The sequence below is a fragment of the Lepisosteus oculatus genome, chromosome 7, assembly GCF_040954835.1.
Source record: "Lepisosteus oculatus isolate fLepOcu1 chromosome 7, fLepOcu1.hap2, whole genome shotgun sequence".
Classification (NCBI taxonomy): domain Eukaryota; kingdom Metazoa; phylum Chordata; class Actinopteri; order Semionotiformes; family Lepisosteidae; genus Lepisosteus; species Lepisosteus oculatus.
Window position 1 is genome coordinate 39,571,880 of NC_090702.1, and position 21,963 is coordinate 39,593,842.

Consider the following 21,963-nt stretch of genomic DNA (forward strand, 5'->3'; position numbering starts at 1 on the left):
ATACCCCAGCTTGCTCTCCATGAGACACACAGATGGGGAGAGAGTGCAGGGTCAGCCATTTATACAGCACCCCTGGAGCAGCTGGGGTTAAGGGCCGTGCTGAGGGGCCAATGGAGTTGGATTGCTCTGCCAGCCGCGGGATTTGAACCTTCCAACCACAGGTGCAAATTCTTAGCCATAGTGCCACTGCTCCGCCCAAAACATATTAAGGAAACATTAAGAGGTTAAAAATCAGTGTCATATGATAATCCTATAATAAGTGAATCTTTAATCCACTATGTATTCTTTCTTTAAAAAAAATCCGAAAGATATCTCTCAATTATATTGTATGGTGACTGGAATCAACCTATTAATTTTGCAAGTCTCAGTTATAAGAAATACAGAAGAGTGTGGCAGGTTTTCCCACAATCAAACAAAACCTAAAGTCAGTTAAGTTCTATTATTGTACATAGACCAAAGTTTTCATTTAGGATATTACTGTCTGCATAGAAATGCAAACGATAGGAATTTTACATTTCAGTTGCATCTCAACACATTTTTCAAAATGTCCTATTAAGAACAATCATTTATAATACTACAAATGTAAATATAGAGGAATGCCTTTAGGATTATACAGTATCTCACCCTTCTCCTTCTGCTGAGCCCTGACTTTGATCCAAATACACCAGTGTGGAATGGATTCAAATGCAGGTTAAAGGGTTGAAAAAAGTAACCTTGAAATCAGGACAAAGTCTGGAGTAATTTGTAGGAAGTTCACACTTGCTATTATTAGAATTCTCTCACAGCAAGTGGATGGAAACAATATACTAAATTTCATCCATGACATATTTACCCCACAAATAAATAATTAATAAAATGAATCACCCCACATTAATTTCAGCAGAATATTGTATATTTGCATCCAAGAGACATTTGGGAAATTTGTTTTCTACATTTCAAAAAGAAAAACCTTTAAGTTTCAATTTCTGCAAAAAAATATTGATTCCTTAAAAATTAATTCATTCCCTTTTCCAAAAGACATCCTTGGACAGAAAATTGTGAAATGGTATTATCAAACTAATTTTGTTTCCCATTTCAGTTTCCTGAAATCCAGTCCACAGCTAGGACACGTTTTCTTCCCAAAAAATACCAACCTCTGATGGCAGTTGGAAAAGAGAATGCAATCAATTTTACAATTAAAAACAAAAATATTTCAGCAAATAGATACGGTGGTCACATAATATCTTAACAATATAGCCACAGCATGTTATACAAAATTGTAAGGGGGGGAAAAAAATTGGAAACAACACACAGGTACATAAAACAAAACACTTTACAAGCATTGAAAACCAAAATATTCCTCCAGCATTCATACAGTAGTGTACACTCACTCAAAGCTTAATAGGAGACCAAACAGAAAAACAGGCAAGGGGAAAATCGACAGATTACCCCTTGGTATAAAATGAGGTTATTCCGATTGAAACAGATTTTACACAATCATTACATCTTTCTTGAATCCCGTACAACAGATTTCTTCTCGAAGAGGAAAAACTATTGGTTGTAAGCGAAAGGGCAGTTTGGCCACACCACCTAGCAGGAAGTGAGAGAATCCATGTTCTCAAAGCTTTTGCGAGATTGTTCATGATACACTTTTCATAGATGTCGGTGTATCGCGATACATTATACTCCCGTTTTTCATGATTGTATTGATTTTTAAATAAAATTGCAGATGCAGAAAATTATAGTCCATCGCCATGACTGTGGTTACTTAAAAAAATGCAGACCTTCAGTTTTGATTCCTATTTCTCTATGAGTCCTATTAAACATACACGTTACAGTCGAAACAAAACCAGCAGATCCACTTCACTAAATCAACTATCTTGAACATTATGACTCTCATAATTATTTACATTGTGACTGTAAATGATGCTAAGATAAAATGTTATCTACGAAAATATATAATCCGACTAATCAGAAAACCTTTATCTAACATACTTTACAGGATCTTAATAATTTTAAATTACATATCAACCTTCCTCTGCTCAGTGACTAAATTGGTTATACAATTTAATTAACCTGCGGCGATTAAAAAGCAGGAAAGGATGCAATTGAATTACGGAAGTCCGCTGAGTTCTTTTGGTGCCACCATGAGGAGCGGAGAGAAATCATGCAGTAGCTAAAATGACCCTCTGCTGTTTAATCATAAAGAACTGAACTCGTTTTTCTCAGAAAAAGGTGGTTTGCAAAATTGGTTAACATGATATTTCAGAAACATCACCTGAAATACACACTGGTTTGTCCTTGAGCTCAACCCAGTGGTGTATTGTTTAGTGGCGATTCCTGAATAACTACATGATTTTGAACCACTTCTGTGGGGATCTGGAAATGCTATTTGCAAGTTTACTGAACAGACATGAGCCTTCCACTAACATCGTGATACGGACCAAATCGAGGTTTGTGTATATTCATGGTTGCAGCATCGAATGCATCATGAATACTGTGATACTGGCCTACAGCCTCATTCTTTACACACACATTCACTGCTGCAATTTTCAAACTATTAATCCTTTGTTTAATAAAAAAATCATTTCTCTAAAATTTCATCCAATGCTACTGTATCAAAATTATAAAATTACGTTCTTGTAAAATTATTCCAGTTTATTTTCCATGATTTATTAAAACTGTGGCATATAATCGTTTTTCTAATAAAACAAAAGTTAAAATGTATTACTGAATATATCTGTACTACACAAAATGAAATAGTTTTAAAGACCGGTTACATTTATTTCCTTCTTATGTGCTACATCTTTTGGAAAAGATCCTGACGTCACCAACACATGAACTGTTGGGCTTCTACGTAATAGGCCATATCAAGGGCATTATTTGGCATCTGCAACACAAAACAGCTCCATTTTGTAAAGTTAAAAGGCAAACCATCTGGAAAAATAAAAGGTAACAAAAATAAAAAGTGCTTTATTCCCAATCAAATAGGTCATTTGTATAAACTATTGTTAAAACACGTCAGTGACAAGTACTAAACTTTCAGCATACACTACCTTTACACTCAGCAACATTTAACAGATATCTTTAGGTTCTACAGCTTTTTTAGAAACTTGCATAAATGTACATTTGCCGTTTGTTTTCCGTTTTCTTTCAAAGGAGTATAGTTGAAAGGTTTGAGTGTATATACAGTATAAATGCGATTTATTTGTGGTCATATCGTGTTAACGTTTGTATCCCCATTAGTAACAGTACAACAAAACGTGGATTCTGAACTTTACAAGACAATCCAGATTTGTACACAAATCCCAGTTACACTCCACGCTTTAAAAAAAAAAAGCTCTCTTACACCACCCAGGGTTCTTTTGCGTTACAATCTCCTTCACTTGGATACAGGTGACCGAGCTCGTATGAGGGAGACCGTGACGGAAGCCATTTTCTCAGCCCACTGCCCTGGGATGGGTGCGGAATGATATTCAGTGAAGAAGCTCCTCCAGCTCGGACTCCTTCAACTTGGCGTTTTCCCTCACTTCATCAAACGTGTACGTCTTGAGTATCTTGCCATTTTTGAAAACCGTATGAAGCAGATCCTATGGAAGAAAACAGAGGGAGAGTTCAAAATCTACCTACAGAAACATGGTGCTTATGTTACATGATGTGTAGCAGCAATGCTTTTAGATAACAGAGAATGGAGTATTGCCGTAAAATTTTAATTGGGGCCTCGCTCTGTGGTCTTGGCTACAGAACAGTCTTATTGGATTCTAGTGTGCTAAGATGAGCCTTCTCGATATAAAAGACATCCTAGGACAGTGACAAGAATCAGGCCAGTTCTCCCCATGATGGACATCCACCAATGGGCACTTCAATTGTCAACAAACAGAGACGAGCCCATCTGGACACTGATCTCAAACTGATTCCGTTCACGGTCAAAACATCCAACAGAGGACCAACCAATCAGGTATCTGAAGGGTGTGAAAACCCACCTCACCACAACCAACCAACAACTGCAATTTTTCAGGTTAAAAGACACTACCCTACTGCCCTCTTGGCTTCTCCCCACTCAATCAAAACCTGGCCAGTTGACAACCACGTAACTGCCACTACCATTGTCTGAGACATGAACTGAGAGCCTGTACTCTTCTCCAGGCCCCGCCTGTAGCAAGATCCTGCTACTGACTAGCCAGCCATAAATCCCCTTGATCACTGAAGACAATATGGCTGCACTTTCGTTGACACAGCTAAATATCAATATTAAAAAGTAGCTGCTATGTTGGGAGCAAAATGGGCTTCTCCTCACCAGTGACTCACTGGGACCAGAGTCCACTTCGTGCACAAACCTTAGACTTTAGCTCAGCTGAACACTAACCAGGAGGACCTCAGCAAGGGAACTGACTGTCAGCCCCAGATGCGTAACAATATACATTGCTAACTTCTTCAGCCTGGATTCTGTTTGGATTCCAGACGTCCCATTTCACTGCCGTTTCACGTTCTTTGTGAAAACTGAACTGTTTTGTTTCAAGGGTTCTTGGTGCTCTCTCTATGAGATAGATTTTTACGTCTTTCCATTTTCACATCTTTTCACACAGCCTCAACTAAACTTTAAGCCTAATTTCAGAAGCAAAATACAATGCAATTAACTAAAATTGGTGACTGAACTTACTGAATTAGAACTTTCTACACTAGTTTAAATGGACTTGCACAGGTTAAGTTGCAAAACCCAATTAAAATCACTTAAAATCTAGAATGCATGCCACCAGACGGTCCATTTCTTTAAAAAAAGGCAAGAAATGAACAATTAGAAAAAAAAAATTACATGAGCCCTAAATTTTACTGTACGTCAAGCATTTTCTTGTTAGTTCCCACAGAACTAATGAGAAAGAAGAAATTAATTAATCAAAGCCCGTTTAGAGTGCATACCAACAATTCAAGAAATCTACAGCGACAGCAGAGCAAATACAGCAGCAGCCATTACAACAGAGCAGAAATAACAGACCTCAGATTCTGTGAACAACTGAGAGGGCTGACTTCTATAGTTATTTATTATAACAAAATTGACAAACTATAAATATAACGAGGCAGGAATACAGTAATTAGATCAAATTATAATCTGAACATCAATCGAGTGATTATTCCCATTTCCTTTCAAGAGAACCAGATATACAAGTGGAAAAGCACAATAATATCATGAACATACCGCTCCATATTCTTCCAGATCCCCCTTGCCTTCCTCTAAGGTAACAAATTCTCCATTCGGCCTTTTGTGAAGAGACAGACGACCTTTCTTCGACCTTTTGTTAGGATCTGCCACGGGATCCTTGAACACATTTACCTGCAAACAAACACAATGTCTTATTACAGCATAATGGTGTTTTTGTCCATATACTAAAGCACTGTGTGTAGGACAACATAGTCCTGCTTAACACATCACTTACTGTGAAATGCTTAGAAATAGTTCATGTGTGTGATTAAATACATGGGTCACAAACACTGCATGAGCAAAACCTCCCTGCACAACCTAACACCCAGAAGCTCTTGAAGGTAGGTAAGAATATAGGACCATATAGAATATAGAAGGCCATGAACAGAACTCTCATGAGCAGATGTGAAAAGGCCAAACTCATCACATTCCATTAAAACCATTTGTTAGGTATGCACTGCACTCATCCAATAAAATAAAAATATATGCTTTGCCAACCCTTAAAAAGGCCATTACATGCAAGAAGATCCTTACATTTTTGTATTTGTTTTTCAAATAAAAAAAAGACCTTTCAGGATTTTGCCTTCTTTCAATGATAAAAGGAATGAAAAAAACAGATACAGGAAGTCACCCAGCAAAACATATATAATCACAAGTATGTACGATAAGAACAGTAACTTAAGAGAACAAACAGATTTTACTTACACCTAAACCATTCGTGACCACATAGCTGCATTTAAAAGAACAGTTCAGAAGGTCTCTGGTTAACTTCTGCAGCAACGCTCCTCCAGATCCAAAAGAAATGTTTTCAATACTCCACCTGTGCTGTTTCATTCCTTCCACAATCTGAGAAGAAATAAATAAATAACCTCTTTGAGACACACGTCAGTCACTTTACAGGCCTCAAAGCACCCTAACCAACATTGTGAGAGGTAATCATTCTGGAAAACCTATAAAATTAGAAGTAAAACTAAAAATAAAAGCAAAAAGAACAACCAACAGATGAACACCACTATAAGGAAAAAGCAAATAATGTCACAAAGAAAGAAATGCTATTTAACAAAGCATTTAAGTGATACTGCAAACACGAGGCAAAGGCCATGTGGTCAGACAAGAAAGACATAACTGACACTTTTTGATCTAAATGTAAAGAGTTACATCTCACGGAAACCCTGTCAAACAAGCCTGAGGCAGCGTTATGTTACAGCTCTGCTTCTGATCAGCAGGGACTGGGAAGATTTTCAAGTTGATCGGAACATAGATAAAGCAAAAGAACTGGACTTGACTTGACTACTATTGAAAAGCTGTGAAAATACTTAAAAGCTGCAGTTCATAAGTAATTCCCAAGTAACATGAGAGAGCCTGAGCAAATGTGCCATAAAGAAAGCGCAAAAATCATACCGGTGTGAAAATTTGTTACTTTCTCAAAAAGACTTACAACTATAATTGCCACCAATGTTGCTTTCATCAAATACCGATATTTGGGATCTTTTCTCTTTAGTTTTTGCTTTTATCAACAGTAACTTATCTTACCTTGAGAAATCTTCAGTTTGAGCTTTCCAGAATGAATAAAATGTTATGTTTAAAAATATGTGCGCATTATTTTGGCATTTTAGAACAGTGGGACACCAGAGGAAAGGTCTGAATACTTTTGCAAGGCTACATGCATACCAGTTTTGAAAAGTACCATGTACACTGTGTCATAGGGTAATGTGTGACATATCTAAAAACAAAATAAACTAAACTCTAAAATCACCTGGAATAGATACAAAAAGATGATCATGTATGTAAAGGCCTTTAATCTTGTCTGAAAAAGAGCAATAGAACATCCCACAACACCAAATCAGAAAATGCTAACAAACTCAAAGCAATAAATAAACAAAACAGCCCACACACCTCCTGTAAAGTATTAATGTCCACTCCGTCTCCTTGGATAACCCTGATGTAGGGAGGCAGCACCTTAAAACCTTTGCTGTTTTCCACAGGCAGAAATTTCTTTCCCAGAATCTCCAGGACCTGATTTAAAGAGCACAACAATAAGCCCAAGAAAGTCTGCAGAGCTTAAAGGAGTCATAATTAACTGGTTTACTACCATGCTACGTCCATCAAATCCTTTGCATTACTGTGGACCAGTATAGTGCTCCAGGGTGCGTGTATCAAAATGCAGAAACAATCCTGTTTAACATAATTATCTTGACTGGATATGATACATACAGGAATACATACAGAAAACTGTAACTAGTACTAGTGTCTGCAATCAAAACTACTGGGGCCTCTGTAAGACCATAGTAAGTACAGTATTTAAAAAACACTGAAGAATCCAGAAAATAAATTTAGTATAGACTCACAACACAGTGATACAGTATAAATCTCAGGAATGTAAGGACATTATTTAGGGTGTTAATGTACTTCGGGAGATACAGTGTGTGTTTAAGTGTCAGTGCAAATGCAATGCAAGGCAGGATGTGGTTCACCTTTAATACAGTGTCCAGGGGGTTTCCAGAATCTGGCCTGACGAGAAGAGGAGCGTCTGCACTCCGAGACTCGATTAAACTCCGCAGATCTTCTCCCCAGATTTTCTCACAGGCATTGTAAATGTCATAGCTGTCACTGACAATCGATACTGGTACAGAAGGGAACTGCTTCACAATGTGCTCAAATGCATCTTTCTCATGATCTTTCCCCCAGGCTGTGATAGTGCTACAAAAAAAGACAGGTTTAAACATTTTGAACGTTTGAAATTTCTCCTTGCTACCTATGAGCAAAATGGTCAACGGCTGATATTCATGGAACCTTACGCCTGAAAATAGTGAACTAAACATACAATGTAAAACACCACACAGATCACATTCCAGTAATCTGGACTAGAACTTTAATGGTTAATACAAAGTCACACAATAACCGTTTGCACCATCACTTAGACATTATTAGAGACTGTTCATACTGTACATGTTCACTTGATTTGCTGGTACACTGAACTCTGAAAGGAATTCAGACTCCACCAACCACTTCCTTTTGTTTCAGCATGAGAACAGAAATAAATGCAAAACATTAGCTGCAATTCCACTTAAGAGTATAATAAATACCTAACTGCCTCCACATCCCGGCTAAACGTGGTCAGGCAATTTGCGCAGTGAGCTCAGTTTGTGATATAGTTAAGGATGCTCTAAAAACCGAACCCCTTCAGCTTAACGTTCCTAGTCACAATTAAAAATTCAAATTTGAGTGTACTTGCGTGAAGAGTGTTACTCTGTCTCTAGGGACAGCAGAGAAATTGTGCTACACCGAGAGACCCAGTGTCCCGACACAGGAGAATTCAACACGTTTCAAGAGATGACATCACCTGCCTTAGCAGGCTCAGTACCAATGAGCTATGTTACTTTCTCCTCCTTCCCCCTCTAAATTCTTCCTTCTCCTCTGCAGCAACCTAAGGGACTAAATCACATCAGGCTCTTCAACCCTAGTCACAGCACCAATGTAACAAGTACAGATCTGCTCCCATTGGGATTCAGTCCTGGCTGCTCACAAGCAACCCTAACCTGACAGCAAGGTAGCTCTGCTCCCCAGACAGTGAAGACAGTCCCAACACACCGCATGACATGGTCTCTTGCCACAGAAGTATTCAACACTACGTGGCTTCAAAGACAGTGATGTCGCCTTCGATAACGAGCTCGTACCAATGAGCCCCATTTAACCAAAACAGAGCAAAAGCCTGGAAAAAAAACAGTATTACCTGTGTTCTGCTGCAGGCACTGAGAATCCCGGCACTGGATCCTTCGTCCCATAATACTTCTTAATGACGCCAATCCCAGCCACCGTGTCTGTTCCTTTGAAGTTCACCAAGTGAGCTGATGCCCCAATTCCAGCCGTCTGAAAAGCAATTTAGCGATAAGAGTCAACTATAAGGTAGAGTGAAAAAAAGTTTTCCGAAACTCTACGATTGTTATATCCCCTTGTAAAATAAAACTTTTTTTTGCTCAACCTGTATAAAATAATAGATTTCCATAACTTATTCTGGATAATTGTTCCAAAAATTAGAAGCAAGAAACCAAAACTGCCTCCTAAACCCTTTCTACATTTCTTTTAACTGAGTAGCATATCTTGCCTTCCTAATTTAACACTGACACTGGGAAAATTGGTTTCTTTGGGCAAATAACTGGAGAGCTCTCTCAGCAAACTGAATTCCAACACACAAGTAAGCTGACTTTCTAAGAGTAATTCAGGGGCACAAGTGATTTGCATTCCATACAGTGGAATTACTATCTGGAGAAATCTGCAACTGTTTCTCAAGTGATGTGTCAGAGTGTGGTTTTAAAGGGGCAGAGATCAAAGAGAACAGCAGCAACAATGACCCACAGCAGTTTACCTCCTGTGATGAGACGCCTCTGTAGCCGAAGTCATGCAGCTTGTACTCCAAGCCCTCCAAGTTCCCCGAAGTTTCCATCAAGTACTTTGCCAAAATCTTCTTCTGTTCCCTGGAGTTGGTGGCAACAGTGATTGGGTACCAAATCTGGACGAGTATAGTCTACACATTAAAACAAAAATAAAGGATCAAAAGCTTCATCTCAGAAACAATGGTACTCTTCTATATCGCTATGCAAAAGATTTGCATTAAAAAAATCTTCAAAACTCAGGATTTACCTGGGTAGTATTAGATTTGATTCTGCATAAACTCCTTTAAAGTATAGTGTAGTAAGCTGTAAGTAAATTAAAACAAATTAAAATAATGCAATATTTTTAATAATCATTATGAATCTTTTCAGTTTTCTGTATATGCAGAATTATCTTAAAAGTGAGGGCAAATATATGATAGACAAGCTGTTGCATTAATACAATCAGGCAGAAATAGCTGATAAGTCTTATCCCAATACGTGTGTGACATCACTAGTGCAAGTTATCCAATTGCCTCACTGCTGAAAACCAAACCTGCTCTTTAAAAAGGAATCAGGGACTGTAAACTTCATAGTATGCACAATATTTGAATCCTGTGAAAGTATCCAAATTCCCTGCAACTTTTTGTTGATGGAATAAAGTACTGAACTCAGGATAATCGCCATAGTCAATATAGTCATAGTCATAAGTTCTGCTAACTTTCCATCAGTCTTGAACAAGAAATAAAGTTTTTGTGTCTTACATCATTGTATTATATCACCATTCATCCATTTTCGAACTGCCTCTTCCAATTCTGAGTCGTGGGGGAGCCAGACTCTGCAAGCAATGGGCGCAAGGCAGGATACACCCTGGACGGGATGCCAGTCCATCACAGGACACACACAGATACAGATACGCACAGACTCACACCAGGAGCAATTTTCCCAGAAGCCAATTGACCAACCTAATTCCTAATAATTCAGGGTGGCGGGGGAGTCTAAGCCTATCTCGGCAAGCAACAGGCACAAGGCAGGACACACCCTGGATGGGAAGCCAGTCCGTTACAGGGTAGACAGACAGGAACACAAAAACGCACACACTCACACCAGGGCCAATTTTCCCAAAAGCCAATTAACATACCAGCATGTCTTTGGACTGTGGGAGGAAACCGGAGCTCCCAGAGGAAACCCAAGTAAACATGGGGAGAACCTACCAACTCCACGCAGACCGCACCTCAGGTTCTGAATTGAACCCAGGGCCCAAGCACTATGAGGCAGCAATGCTAATCACTGTGCCACCATGCCACCCTAAGGTAGAACATGTATAAGATTATTAATTAAATCAATAAGTACTTCATATCGTGCAATAATGGCAGCCTGGTTTCACAAGTGCCACATGCCATCATGTGTGTCATGATGCAACAAGCCGAGCACTGCATCTCATGGGGCACACACTCTTCCATGAAGAGTGAAATCAACATCGTGGGTCACTGCACAATTTCTAACAGGGCACACAAAACACCATAAAATACCACAAAACCGATTCAGACAAGTCATTGCCAGTACAACTGTAGCTGTGGTATAAGCAGATTTCCTTCTGCCTTCGGTAAACACAACCTAAGACCAAGAATCAGGCTGATATGACAACTACTGTTTGAACTGGATTGGATATATGAAAGGTGTGGAATAGTAAACACACAGAAATGGCTGTTTGGCTAACACGGAATAAGGTGCTTTCCTTGAATTTAGATATGGTATATTTGTTCTAATGGCGGGCAAATACATTATAATAAATAAGAGATTACTATTCCTTTACATAACTGTGTCAGTTTCAGCCTTTAGTTGGCTTTTGTAAGATCCAAGATAAGCACAGACTAAATGTACTGTATATCAATGACATCTTTCATTAAAGCTATTTAATTCACTGAAGTGGGTACCACTAAAAAGCTTGATTTAATCCGAGGGTCAGTAAATGAATTACACATCAATGCTTTCACAAAGCATTCTTCTAAATTCAACACTGTGAGCACTCTAAGTACAGTATATAATTACTCTGCATAAGGTTGAACTTTTTTTTTGAGTAACAAATTAAAAACAAGGAACAAGTCTGACACAGACTGGAAATCACCACTCAGTTCGTCATGTTCTAACCTATGGACCTATGCACTTCAATAAACAAAGATGATGGTCTGCTCAAGAGCTTCAGTAAATGACCGTGGGCAGCTTCCTTCTTGAAGAATGTTTACCACCAAAACATTTAAGTTACACCGGCTCACGTGCACACAGTGGAAATACAGGGCCGATATCACAGGGTTCATGAATCTCCAAGACACCAGCTGGCTCCCGGCACAACTTCACACCAGTTCATGTGCCCTTGCCCCTTGTGACACAGGCAGCCGCGTGACGGATTCTGTAGAACTTGTTTCCGCGATATTGTTTCTTAGGCTGTCTGCACTCATGATGGTAAAACAGTCCAATGCTAATTTCTACTACAAGCCATTGTTAGGTACTGGAGATACGGTACTGTTTCAATTCCACATGCACCTCACCAGCAACATTAACATTTCTGGTAGCCATTTTTGCTTTGTTCCTAAAACGCACATCACTTATAATGAAAAAGAAATTCCTCATTCCTCTTGTACAGGATACTCCATCTAATCAAACTTGTGGGTTGCGTGAAAGAAGTAAAGAAAAAGATGTGGCTTCCATGATGTGGTTTAAGCTTTTTATGCAAAAATTAAAATTATTTGGCCATAACAAATGCATTATGGTACAAACCAAAGCAATTTTTCATTATCCAAATATGACAGTAAAGACTGTAATACAATCTGTTCTTCTCTATACTGAAGGATAGCCAGATTCCTCCCTAATTAAAATATTGTTAAATTAACTGATGTCATGTAATAGAGAGATGTATGGTTTGTTTCCCCTCATTTCAAATTTAGAGAGTACAGTCCTCTTAAATTTGAACTGAGACCAAGTTATTTGCAAGTGACTGAATGATAGTTACTTGAACGGGTAAGAGAGTGTAGAAAGACCAGTGTTATTTTCGTGGCTTGTGTGTGTTGTTTCAATATAAAGTTTCTTAGATTCAGGAAAGGAATACAATCCTTTAGTGAAAGACAATAGCCTATATAATTCAAACAATAACTTCACACTTAAATTAAAATTGTAGAATTTTCATTGTCCAGTGGTTTCTTGCCAAAATGTTTTTGTGTATATTTTAAATATTTTAATTCTAGAATGTATTACTTGGTGCAAAGGAACAAGTGAAGGTTTATTCCATGCTGAAAGGAGAAGAAAGGAAACAACATTTCGGCTGTAGAGCCTTCTTCGGGTGTGTAACTACTAGGTGTAATGTAGTCACAGTGTACACTGCAGTTCTAATTTCCCTTTTTCTACAGATTCATCTATTTAACATTATTAATACAGGGCAATATCTCCATGTGTTGTTATTTTTCATTAAATTATCCTTATCACACCTTTCTTCCTTGGTGTTGTAGTTTTATTTATTTATTAAATGCAAAGTCCCTGTGCCAAACAACAGTTTCTGGGCTGGTTGTGTTGAGGGTGTGCAGTCCTCCATTGAGTCTGTGGCTTGGGCAGTCCAATAGGATGTGCTCCATAGTTTGCTCCATCCCACAGGAAGAAAGGGGGACTGCACTGATCTCCCATAATCCAGAGGTCGCCAAGACATAGACCATGACCAATCCTAAAGCAGTTTAGAGTGGACTACTCTTTCCTAGGAACGTGAGAGCCAGGAGGTGAGTGGGTAGAGCAAGATGTGTGGTTTGTTAAATCCAGTTATTCCCACTCTTGAGCCCAGGCAGCATCTGCACTGAAGTCCTGTTGGGAAGGGTTTTTCCAGATTGGCTTTTTTGAAGGCAGACATGTATTTGGTGGGTTAAATATGTCCTTGTGTATTGGTAGGTGGGGGGACATTTTGGATGTTTTTGGCACATTTTGTTGGTGATCCCGAGTTGTTGAATGTGTGGAGTGATGTTTCCCAGGATAAGGAGCCATGGGAGAGGGGTGCTGCTCAGGGTTCCAGTGATGATGTGTATGTTAGCAATCAGCTGGGTGTCTACTCTGTGAGTGTGAGGTGATCCTGTCCAGACAGGGGCACGGTATTCTGCTGCTGAGAAAGGTAGTGCAAGGGCTGAGGTCTGGGGCTGGTAGTGGCAGGGCCCAATGTTGTACCAGCAAGTTTGAGGACCAGATTGTTCCTTGTTTTGACTTTGGCTGCTGTTGTCTTTCAGTACTCCTAGAAGGTAAGCGTCCTGTCTAGGGTCACTCCAAGGTATGCTGGAGTAGGATGGTGCTGCAATTTCTGATTGTTCATCTGAATGTTGAGCTATTTTGTAGCTTTTGCATTGTGGAGGCAAACTAGACAAGATACTGCTTTTGAGGTGCCTGGGTTAGAGTCACCATGTGTTGCAGCACTGTTCAAGTTTTGATATGTCCTTATTTAGGACGTGGTCCAAGATTTTGGCAGGTCATTTATGTACAGATGAAACAGGGTGGGACCCATTACTGATCCCTGAGGGAGCCCATTGTGTCGGCCATGTCCATGTACTTGCTGCCGAGATTTACTCTGAATTGTCTCATGCTCAGCAGGGTTTGGATTATTTTGGTTGCCCAGGATGGAGGGCCGCAGATAGCTTCCGTAGAAGTGCCAGACTGTGCCATTGGCAGCTGTGAGGTCAAGAAACACAGCGCCAGTCTTCAGGGTTTTCTGAAAGCCATTATCATTAAGGTGTTGAGGGCAGCAATCCTTACAGAAAGCAGCCTGGTCCACACTGAGGTCTTCTTCTACAACTAGTGTGATGTATTGGAGCATGAGGCGCTCAAGGATATTGTAGGAAACTAGGTGATAGTGGACTACTTCCTTTACATTTTAAGCATACTTCATTAACTTAGATGCTAGTGAAGATACTATACTGTATAGAATGTCACCACTCTTTTAAGACAAATATCCCCTTCTGCTTTTATTTCATCAAAACTACACCCCCCCCCATTTGACTCAGCGCAGTATTGTATCTAGAACGATACAATATGAAAAATGTATACAAAAACCAACACAAATCAAACTATTGCACATCTAGTCTTTCCATTTTGTTATAAAAGGACCAAAGGACTGCAATATGTCAAAGCCGTTTTCAGTTCCAACTAATAATTGACTGGAAAAGCTCGCGCTAGCTTTTTAGGCACGTTGAGACACCTGATTTGTATTACTAGAATATTTTTAGAATATTAAAACTAGAATAGGCTCTTTTGGTGTGTAAAGCAAATTCTTTGTTTATTTCTGTTCATGCCCTCAACTGTTACAGTTCACAGATGCGTCGTGCTCAAAACGGACAAGCTATCCCCTCGTGTTCAGTGCACTTGGGAATGACAACAGCTATTTTTGCCCAGAATGTGAAGCCGTGAGAAACATCCTGAAATAGTTCATGGCAGCCCTGGCGCTCACATGCTCTTAACGCCACTGTCAGTGTTATACTTGCATGTGATCTTCTCAATACGAAGCTTTTTGCTTGGCTGCAATGTCCACACCACATGACACTGCGATCAGGGCAGCGCAATGTCAACCTGGCTCCTAGTCTTCAGGCGCGCTGAACTGCAAGTGTGCAGAACTGCTCACCTTGGGCACGACAGATATGACAAATCGGAATGATTATTTCAAGGCTGTGAAGCCGATCGCACACAGACATGCTGGCCCTGAATGGTTATTTGAAAGCTCATTCACAAAGCATATTCATGAAGTTATAAAGCCCTTCCCCAAGCCAGGCTTTGCCAATAAGAGATAAGAGTGCCACAGTTTAAGACTGTTAGGACTGTTATAGCCACACGTGTAGCCTGTCAGGAATTCTTGACAACCCGTGGCATCGCATACAGTTCCAGGACGTAACTGGGCACCCACGTCCTTGTCGCCACAAAGTGAGCTATTCACGCAATCCTGGTTCATGCCAGTTTATTCCACTATTGTAGTTACAGAAGTATTGAAAGAAACTAGAGCTGAACTGAAGACAAGGACATCACATGCCCCGGTTTCTCCACAATTTTAAATGTACACTCACATAAGATGCTAAACCACACCAGCTTTAAATCACAGCCAGTCCAGAAAAAAAGAAATCTAAGAAGATAAGAATGTTTACAAGTGCAGTTGACCAACAACAGGAGGCCCTTCCACCCATCTAGCTTGCTTCGTCTAACTGATCTATGGACCTCTACCTTCCTATCATTTCTTATAGAAGCAATAGTGCCGGATTTGGCAATGTGATTAGGTAATGTGTTCCACAACATGCCTCCTACTTAACCCTGAGTAAGCAGTGCCTCCTGTTCTCAGTTTTAAGTGCAAGTGTAATTTCAAACTTCCCTCTTCCATATTGCCTCCGCAAATTCTACCCACCACACTCTTCATCACTGATCTGCCCAACGTGCTCCCTTGTGCAGTAACTGCGATACAGAGAGGACACTGTTTGAGAGTTCCATGTTTACCCTTTTAAAACAATAATTTTGTCCTTGAACAAAGGTCAGTGTAACATCCACTCTACGGCTGAAAAAAGTGCAAGAAGAGTAATGTCTTTAAGCTCACTGTTGTCATTGTTAAGAGTCTTTATAAGTTAACGTTTTTTTAATTTTATAGTACTAGAAAAATACTGATAGAGTGATGTTGTTAAAATGTTGCTTATGTATTTTGGTATTGTACTGTTATCCTACTGTATTATTGTCGTACATGCTATACGTTTATAAGCTCTTGATGTGCAGGACAGATTCCCTTAGGGGCAATGAAGGTTAAGAGGTTAAGGTTAATGAGTAACGTCTGCCAAACTCAATATTGTACACTCTGGAGAAACAATGATAATTGCATGCCTAAAACCCAAGAGGTCACTCTGCCTCGTCAGATCTACCGCATCTAAGTCCCTTAACCATTGACAACAGTTGACATCACTCAAGCCAGACTATCATCATCATTTTCATGACTGCCCTCATCTGAGACTGATGAATCAAAGCAGATGGAGTAAGAGGGAGCGATCGGCCACTCTTCCCAAAAACAAATATCTTAATTTAGGAAGTCTTCACAAATATCATCCTTTAGGATTTTGGGTAAAAACAGTAACAATATTTTATTAAGCTGATACATCTATTATGTTATTATTATTTTGTCGTGGTAAGGTGTGTGTTATCTATAAATATGGTCTGGAGTTCTTCTTGAATATCACCCCTAACTTTGTAAACAGCATAGAAGCTGTGATAAATTTTACAACTAGAATCTCTACATTTTTATGATAATTATTTAGTTGATGCAATTATAGAAACATTTAAAGAAAATTTTAAAAATGGGCTATGAGCTACATTTAAAAGAATTTAATAGGTTGAATCAGTGCATCAACACCCACTCTGTGCAATGTACATTGACGGGGGTAACTTAACAGATTTTTCTCATTGCACCACATTTAAATGACAGCAATTTTTTAGATGATGGGAGTACTTGCTGTAGATTTCCGATTTGCACAAATTTAAGAAAAAGGTCTGGATTGATTTTAGATAATGCTAATTACAGCGACATTCACCCTTACTGACTTACTGACAATTTCAGTAGATCTGACATATAATGTTCATATACTAGCACTTTCTAGTGGCAAATACATTTCCAAAGGTAGATAAGATGTTTTTAAACATGGTCGAAGCAGAAAAATATGATACACATGAGAGAGATGAAATTTAAAAGAACATCTGTGTTCTCCATAGAAAGCTTCTTCCAGAGTCATGTATAAGACGATGGATCACATGATATTCTCCTGCAGATGCCAGGTGCTCTGCTGTGTTGTACATGACAGCTGACAGGTACAAAAGCTCTGCACTATCTCTGACCCACCTAATGAAGTTGGCTCAGAGCCATGAAAAACAAAAAAGTGAAGGTGTGCAGCTGATACAAGTAAATCACACAGAGCACTACGTGTCTTCAGAGTGGACCTGCCAGTCGTCATCTGCATCAGATGGGCTTAAGGAAAATAACTCTGGCTATTTAAACTCACTGTAAATGCAGGCGAGAAACAAAAGTAAACATCTGGGGAAATAAAGTTTCAGAAAGACTATCTTTGACCACATAAGATGACTTGTTTCCTTGTTCTTCTTTAAGTATTAATACAGTTAATAAAATTTTAAATCAGCTTTACTATACTGCTAAAAAGCGGTCCCACTCCGAGTACTCTATATGTATTCTAGTACTGTAGCAGTCTGTAGCAGGAGATGAAGATGTTTATCCAGTTGACTTTTTTAGAACCCTTCCCCAAAAGAAGTTCATTAGGCATATCTGCGTTGGACAAACTTAACTCTCTATGCAACCTAGCAAAGTCAGTTAATACCTGTATGCAAACACCATTACACTCAAATGAACAAACAGCCTTACCTATACTATATCTACATAGCTTTAAAACACTGGGTAATAAAAGATACATGGTAACCTTTGATTTGCTGAAAGCCAAGGACACTCCTACTTCCAATTAATTTATCCAGAATCTTTATCTTTTCTACTAATATCATAACCTTACACGTTTTGTTCTCTACACTACTAATTTCAGGTGTCTCACGTTTTAATGCTCTGTAAAGGTTATAACCAAAACAAAAGTACAAAAAAAAGTAAAAAAGACTCTCGCAGTAACAGTGTATACCAGGCTGAAAGAGGTGTGTTGGAGAGATCCCTGTAAGATTATAGAGTGCTTATACTACCATGTATGAACGTGTTCATACCGCATTTTGGGCTCGACGGATATTTGTTCCCATTGATTTTCTTGCGTGTGATCCACGTTGGAGAAGGCTTTACTATGTAAATAGCAGGCACATTCACGATAATTAATAGTAAACTTTATTTTATATAGCACCTGTAAAGGTGGCTTCTCAAAGCACTTAACATAATGACAACAGCAACAACAACAATTAAAAATGAACAATAAAAAATACACAAGATAAACCCGATGACACTACACAGAGGAGATAGTAGATGGTGGTACTAAATACAGCAGGAGCAGAGGGGTAAAGAACGGAATCAGTTAAGTAAAGGCTCTTCTAAAGAAGAAGGTTTTGAGTCTGGATTTGAAGGAGTTTAGAGAAGGTGACTCTCTGATATCCATGGGGAGAGAGTTCCAGAGCTTAGGGGCATAACAGGAGAAGGCCCTGTCACCCATAGAGTGCAGACAGGCCTGTGGGACAGTTAGGAGACCAGAATTAGAGGAGCAAAAGTTGTGAGATGAGGAGTAGGGCGATAACAGATCAGACAGGTACTGAGGTGCCAAGCCATCCAGAGCCTTACAGGTGAGCATGAGGATTTTGAAGTTAACACGAAACTTGACAGGAAGCCAGTGCAAGGACTCCAGGATAGGAGTAATGTTATGACTTGGACTAGACCTGATCAGGATTCTAGCTGCCGAATTTCGGACATACTGGAGTTTGTTCAATGTGGATTTAGATACCCAAGCGAGGAGAGCATTACAATAGTAAGGATTGTGTGTTTTTGAACATTTAGTGGTATGGTTTTAGACTTTGTGAAAAGTAAGGGTGACAAAAAGGAAAAATTAAACCAAACCTGTCATAATCCAGTGAAACAGTGGGTAGGACGATAAAACACACTAACCTCAACCCAGTTGGTGAGCCAGTAGCACTCAGGATCTGTACTCTCGACAGTGAAAAGCACATTTCCTCTTGGAATGACGCTGCCCTCAGGGACTGCCTTGATTTCAATGGGAAGATGGCCATCATACTTCTGCAATATTACAACATATAACATGTTAAGGAGCACTTGTTTAATGTGAAGTACACAATGAAAAAAGATTTGATCTTCAATAAGGTTACTGTATAAAACAACATTTCAGGCTTAGACAATTTTTATGTGAATGTTTCTGTATAAATGATCTTCCTCATTCCAGCTGCCGCTGGAGTGAAATCAAAGTATTTTGTGGGTCCCTACATTCACTTCCTGAAAGTTAGAAAGTTACTAAAGGGCACTACAGTCAACTGTATGATTTGTAATAAGTGGTACAATGAAACCTCTCATCAGTGCTCCAACAGAAAGTGACAAGAAGAAGAGAAATCTATTGGAGCTTCAGATTAATGAAACCATAATGACGTAAAACATTATTTTCACCGCATTGCCCTTTTATTGCCATCAGCAAAATTTAAAATTCAGAAAGTACAATGTTTTTCTTTTTCTTTGGGTCAGTACACGCTATTCTGGGACAATGCCACTGTGATGTAGACTAGGGAAGTGGTAGCACAGCAAGTATAGAAACAGGCAACCAAGAAAGTCCTGTGTCCCGAGGGAACTCTCAGGGAAAGAAAAGCTGTTCCTAAAGATGAACTGCTGTGGACTGACGAAGTCTTATGCTCTCCTCTATGAGGCTCCCCTGTACCTCTAAAATGTAGTTCCACCCTTTCTCATTGAACACATCATCCTGGAAATGTTCCCTATACACCTCCTTGGCTTCCTGGATTTTTTCTGGGGTCGCCACCTTGCCTGCAAAATAAAGGACGTTACAAGGGCATTAGTATCTGGTAATACTGTGCTTCACAGATTAGTTTAGGCATTTGTTATTGCGTAACACAGCTCTCGCCCCCGTAACAGAAGACCTTTGTTTTCTAGAAGTTGGAGGTACTTGTACTCATGTACTGTACTATGCAAATAACCTGCAGCTGGCACGTCTAACTGGATTTACACACTTCAGAATTTTTTAAATATAAGATTAGGATTATTTCCGTTGCTTTGGGCGCCATTTAAAAAGATGACTTTTTTTATATAAACCACTAGGATAGCTTTAGGTTTAAACACCTTTACTGTGTATAACATTCTTATCTGGCTATTTACAGTGATGGTGGATAATGAACTAGTACAGAATGTAGTTATCTACTAATTCCTAGATGCATCACATTTTTCATAGAAGATAGTGAATCATGGGCTTCTGAACTGTTTACGAGTAGCCTTTACATTGGAAACAAATACATACCTTAAAAAAAAGAAACAAGTAAAGGTTTATTCCATGCTGAAAAGAGAAGAAAAGAAACAAAACCTTTTGGCTCTGGAGCCTTCTTCAGGTCAAACCTCCGAAATATTGTGCTTCTTTTCTTCTCTTTTCAGCGCAGAATAAACCTTTACTTGTTCCTCTGCAGCCTACACATGCTGACGCAGCTTCCTACTAGAACTCCTTAAAAAAATAACTTGCCATCTAGCACCAATGGATTAGAAACGCCCTCCAGTACATCATAATCTTTAAGAACATTAAAAAAAGGCTACAAACAAGAGACTGTTTGGCCCACCTAGCTTGTTTGTTGCTAGAAGGTATGTGATTTGAGGATCTCATCTTGCCTGTCAGGGTATGGCTTCAACAACATTGCTGTGTACTTTGTTCCCAATTGTTATGCAAAACCCTTGAATATTAGAACCCGGAATATCACAACCTGAGCTGCAACAAGTTAATTTTGGTTTTTTTTGGACATTTTTGCAGAAGCCTAACAATTATTAGGCAGCAAAGAAAAGGAAAGACCCAAGATGCTGAATGTCACAATAGCAAAATATCTGATCATTACTCTCAGTTATAAAACAGAGGAAAGATCACCAACCTTCAGAACCACAAATATTAAAAGACACTTGCATGTTTGATTTATAGCATCAGTATTAAACATACCTTTTAAGTATTTGTGGAGAATATACTGCAAACCATAAAACACAGTCTTGTCGTATTTCACCTTCCTGGCCTTTGTAGCATCAGTCTTCTTTTCACGGCATTCAAAATACGAATACACTTTGCTAGTGTTGGGAGGGTACTGCTTATAATGAGTGACCTAGAGAAGAAACAAGGTTTTTACTTAATTACAGTAAAGTCTATAAATATTCCAAATCATTTGGACCAACATTACTTCAAAAAACCTTAATGAAGCACGTTTTGTTTGAACATTTAGAAGAACGTGTGGGGGGAAAAAAAGCACTCTTTTACATTGGGTGTCTGAACGGGCAAACAAAAAATGTTTTTATGTACACACACACACATTTATCATTTCCAGTTGTTAGGATTGTGGCGATGTGCTAGGAGCAGTATGTCCCTCGGATGACGATACCACAAGCCAGCAGGCACCCAGGAAGTTGCCGGGGATGCTGTTTCTCCAGTTGTCGAGACAACCCTGGCAGACTAGTCCCAGGGCTGCACAATTGGCTACCTCCTGTGGCCGCTAAGCCAATCGAGCTCCACCAGCTGAAGAACCTCACTCGGTTTGCTTGTGACGTGGGACCAAGGTCAAAGTAAACAAAAGACTTTTAAAGGATTTGCTTTTTTGTGCACAACCACAAAATGCTGGAAGAAATCTAGAGACCTTGTTAATTTACTTAACATTTCATAGCACAACCTTACTTCAGCCACTAGCATAAAA

At 39.2% G+C, this 21,963-nt stretch overlaps 1 protein-coding gene across 1 annotated transcript in view; it reads right to left on the reverse strand.

The window, feature by feature from the left end:
• Nucleotides 1–874: 874 nt before the first annotated feature.
• nampt1 (nicotinamide phosphoribosyltransferase 1) overlaps nucleotides 875–21,963 on the reverse strand; it is a 32,673-nt gene continuing 11,584 nt past the window's right edge. The window contains exons 2-11 of the mRNA XM_006633383.3: nucleotides 21,225–21,381; nucleotides 19,956–20,059; nucleotides 19,181–19,309; nucleotides 9,543–9,701; nucleotides 8,910–9,046; nucleotides 7,651–7,876; nucleotides 7,073–7,192; nucleotides 5,882–6,022; nucleotides 5,174–5,308; nucleotides 875–3,569 (exon numbers count right to left, since the gene is read on the reverse strand). Coding sequence (XP_006633446.1) covers nucleotides 3,456–3,569; nucleotides 5,174–5,308; nucleotides 5,882–6,022; nucleotides 7,073–7,192; nucleotides 7,651–7,876; nucleotides 8,910–9,046; nucleotides 9,543–9,701; nucleotides 19,181–19,309; nucleotides 19,956–20,059; nucleotides 21,225–21,381 — 1,422 coding nt within the window. The 3' untranslated portion in view covers nucleotides 875–3,455. The remainder of the gene's footprint in view (nucleotides 3,570–5,173; nucleotides 5,309–5,881; nucleotides 6,023–7,072; nucleotides 7,193–7,650; nucleotides 7,877–8,909; nucleotides 9,047–9,542; nucleotides 9,702–19,180; nucleotides 19,310–19,955; nucleotides 20,060–21,224; nucleotides 21,382–21,963) is intronic.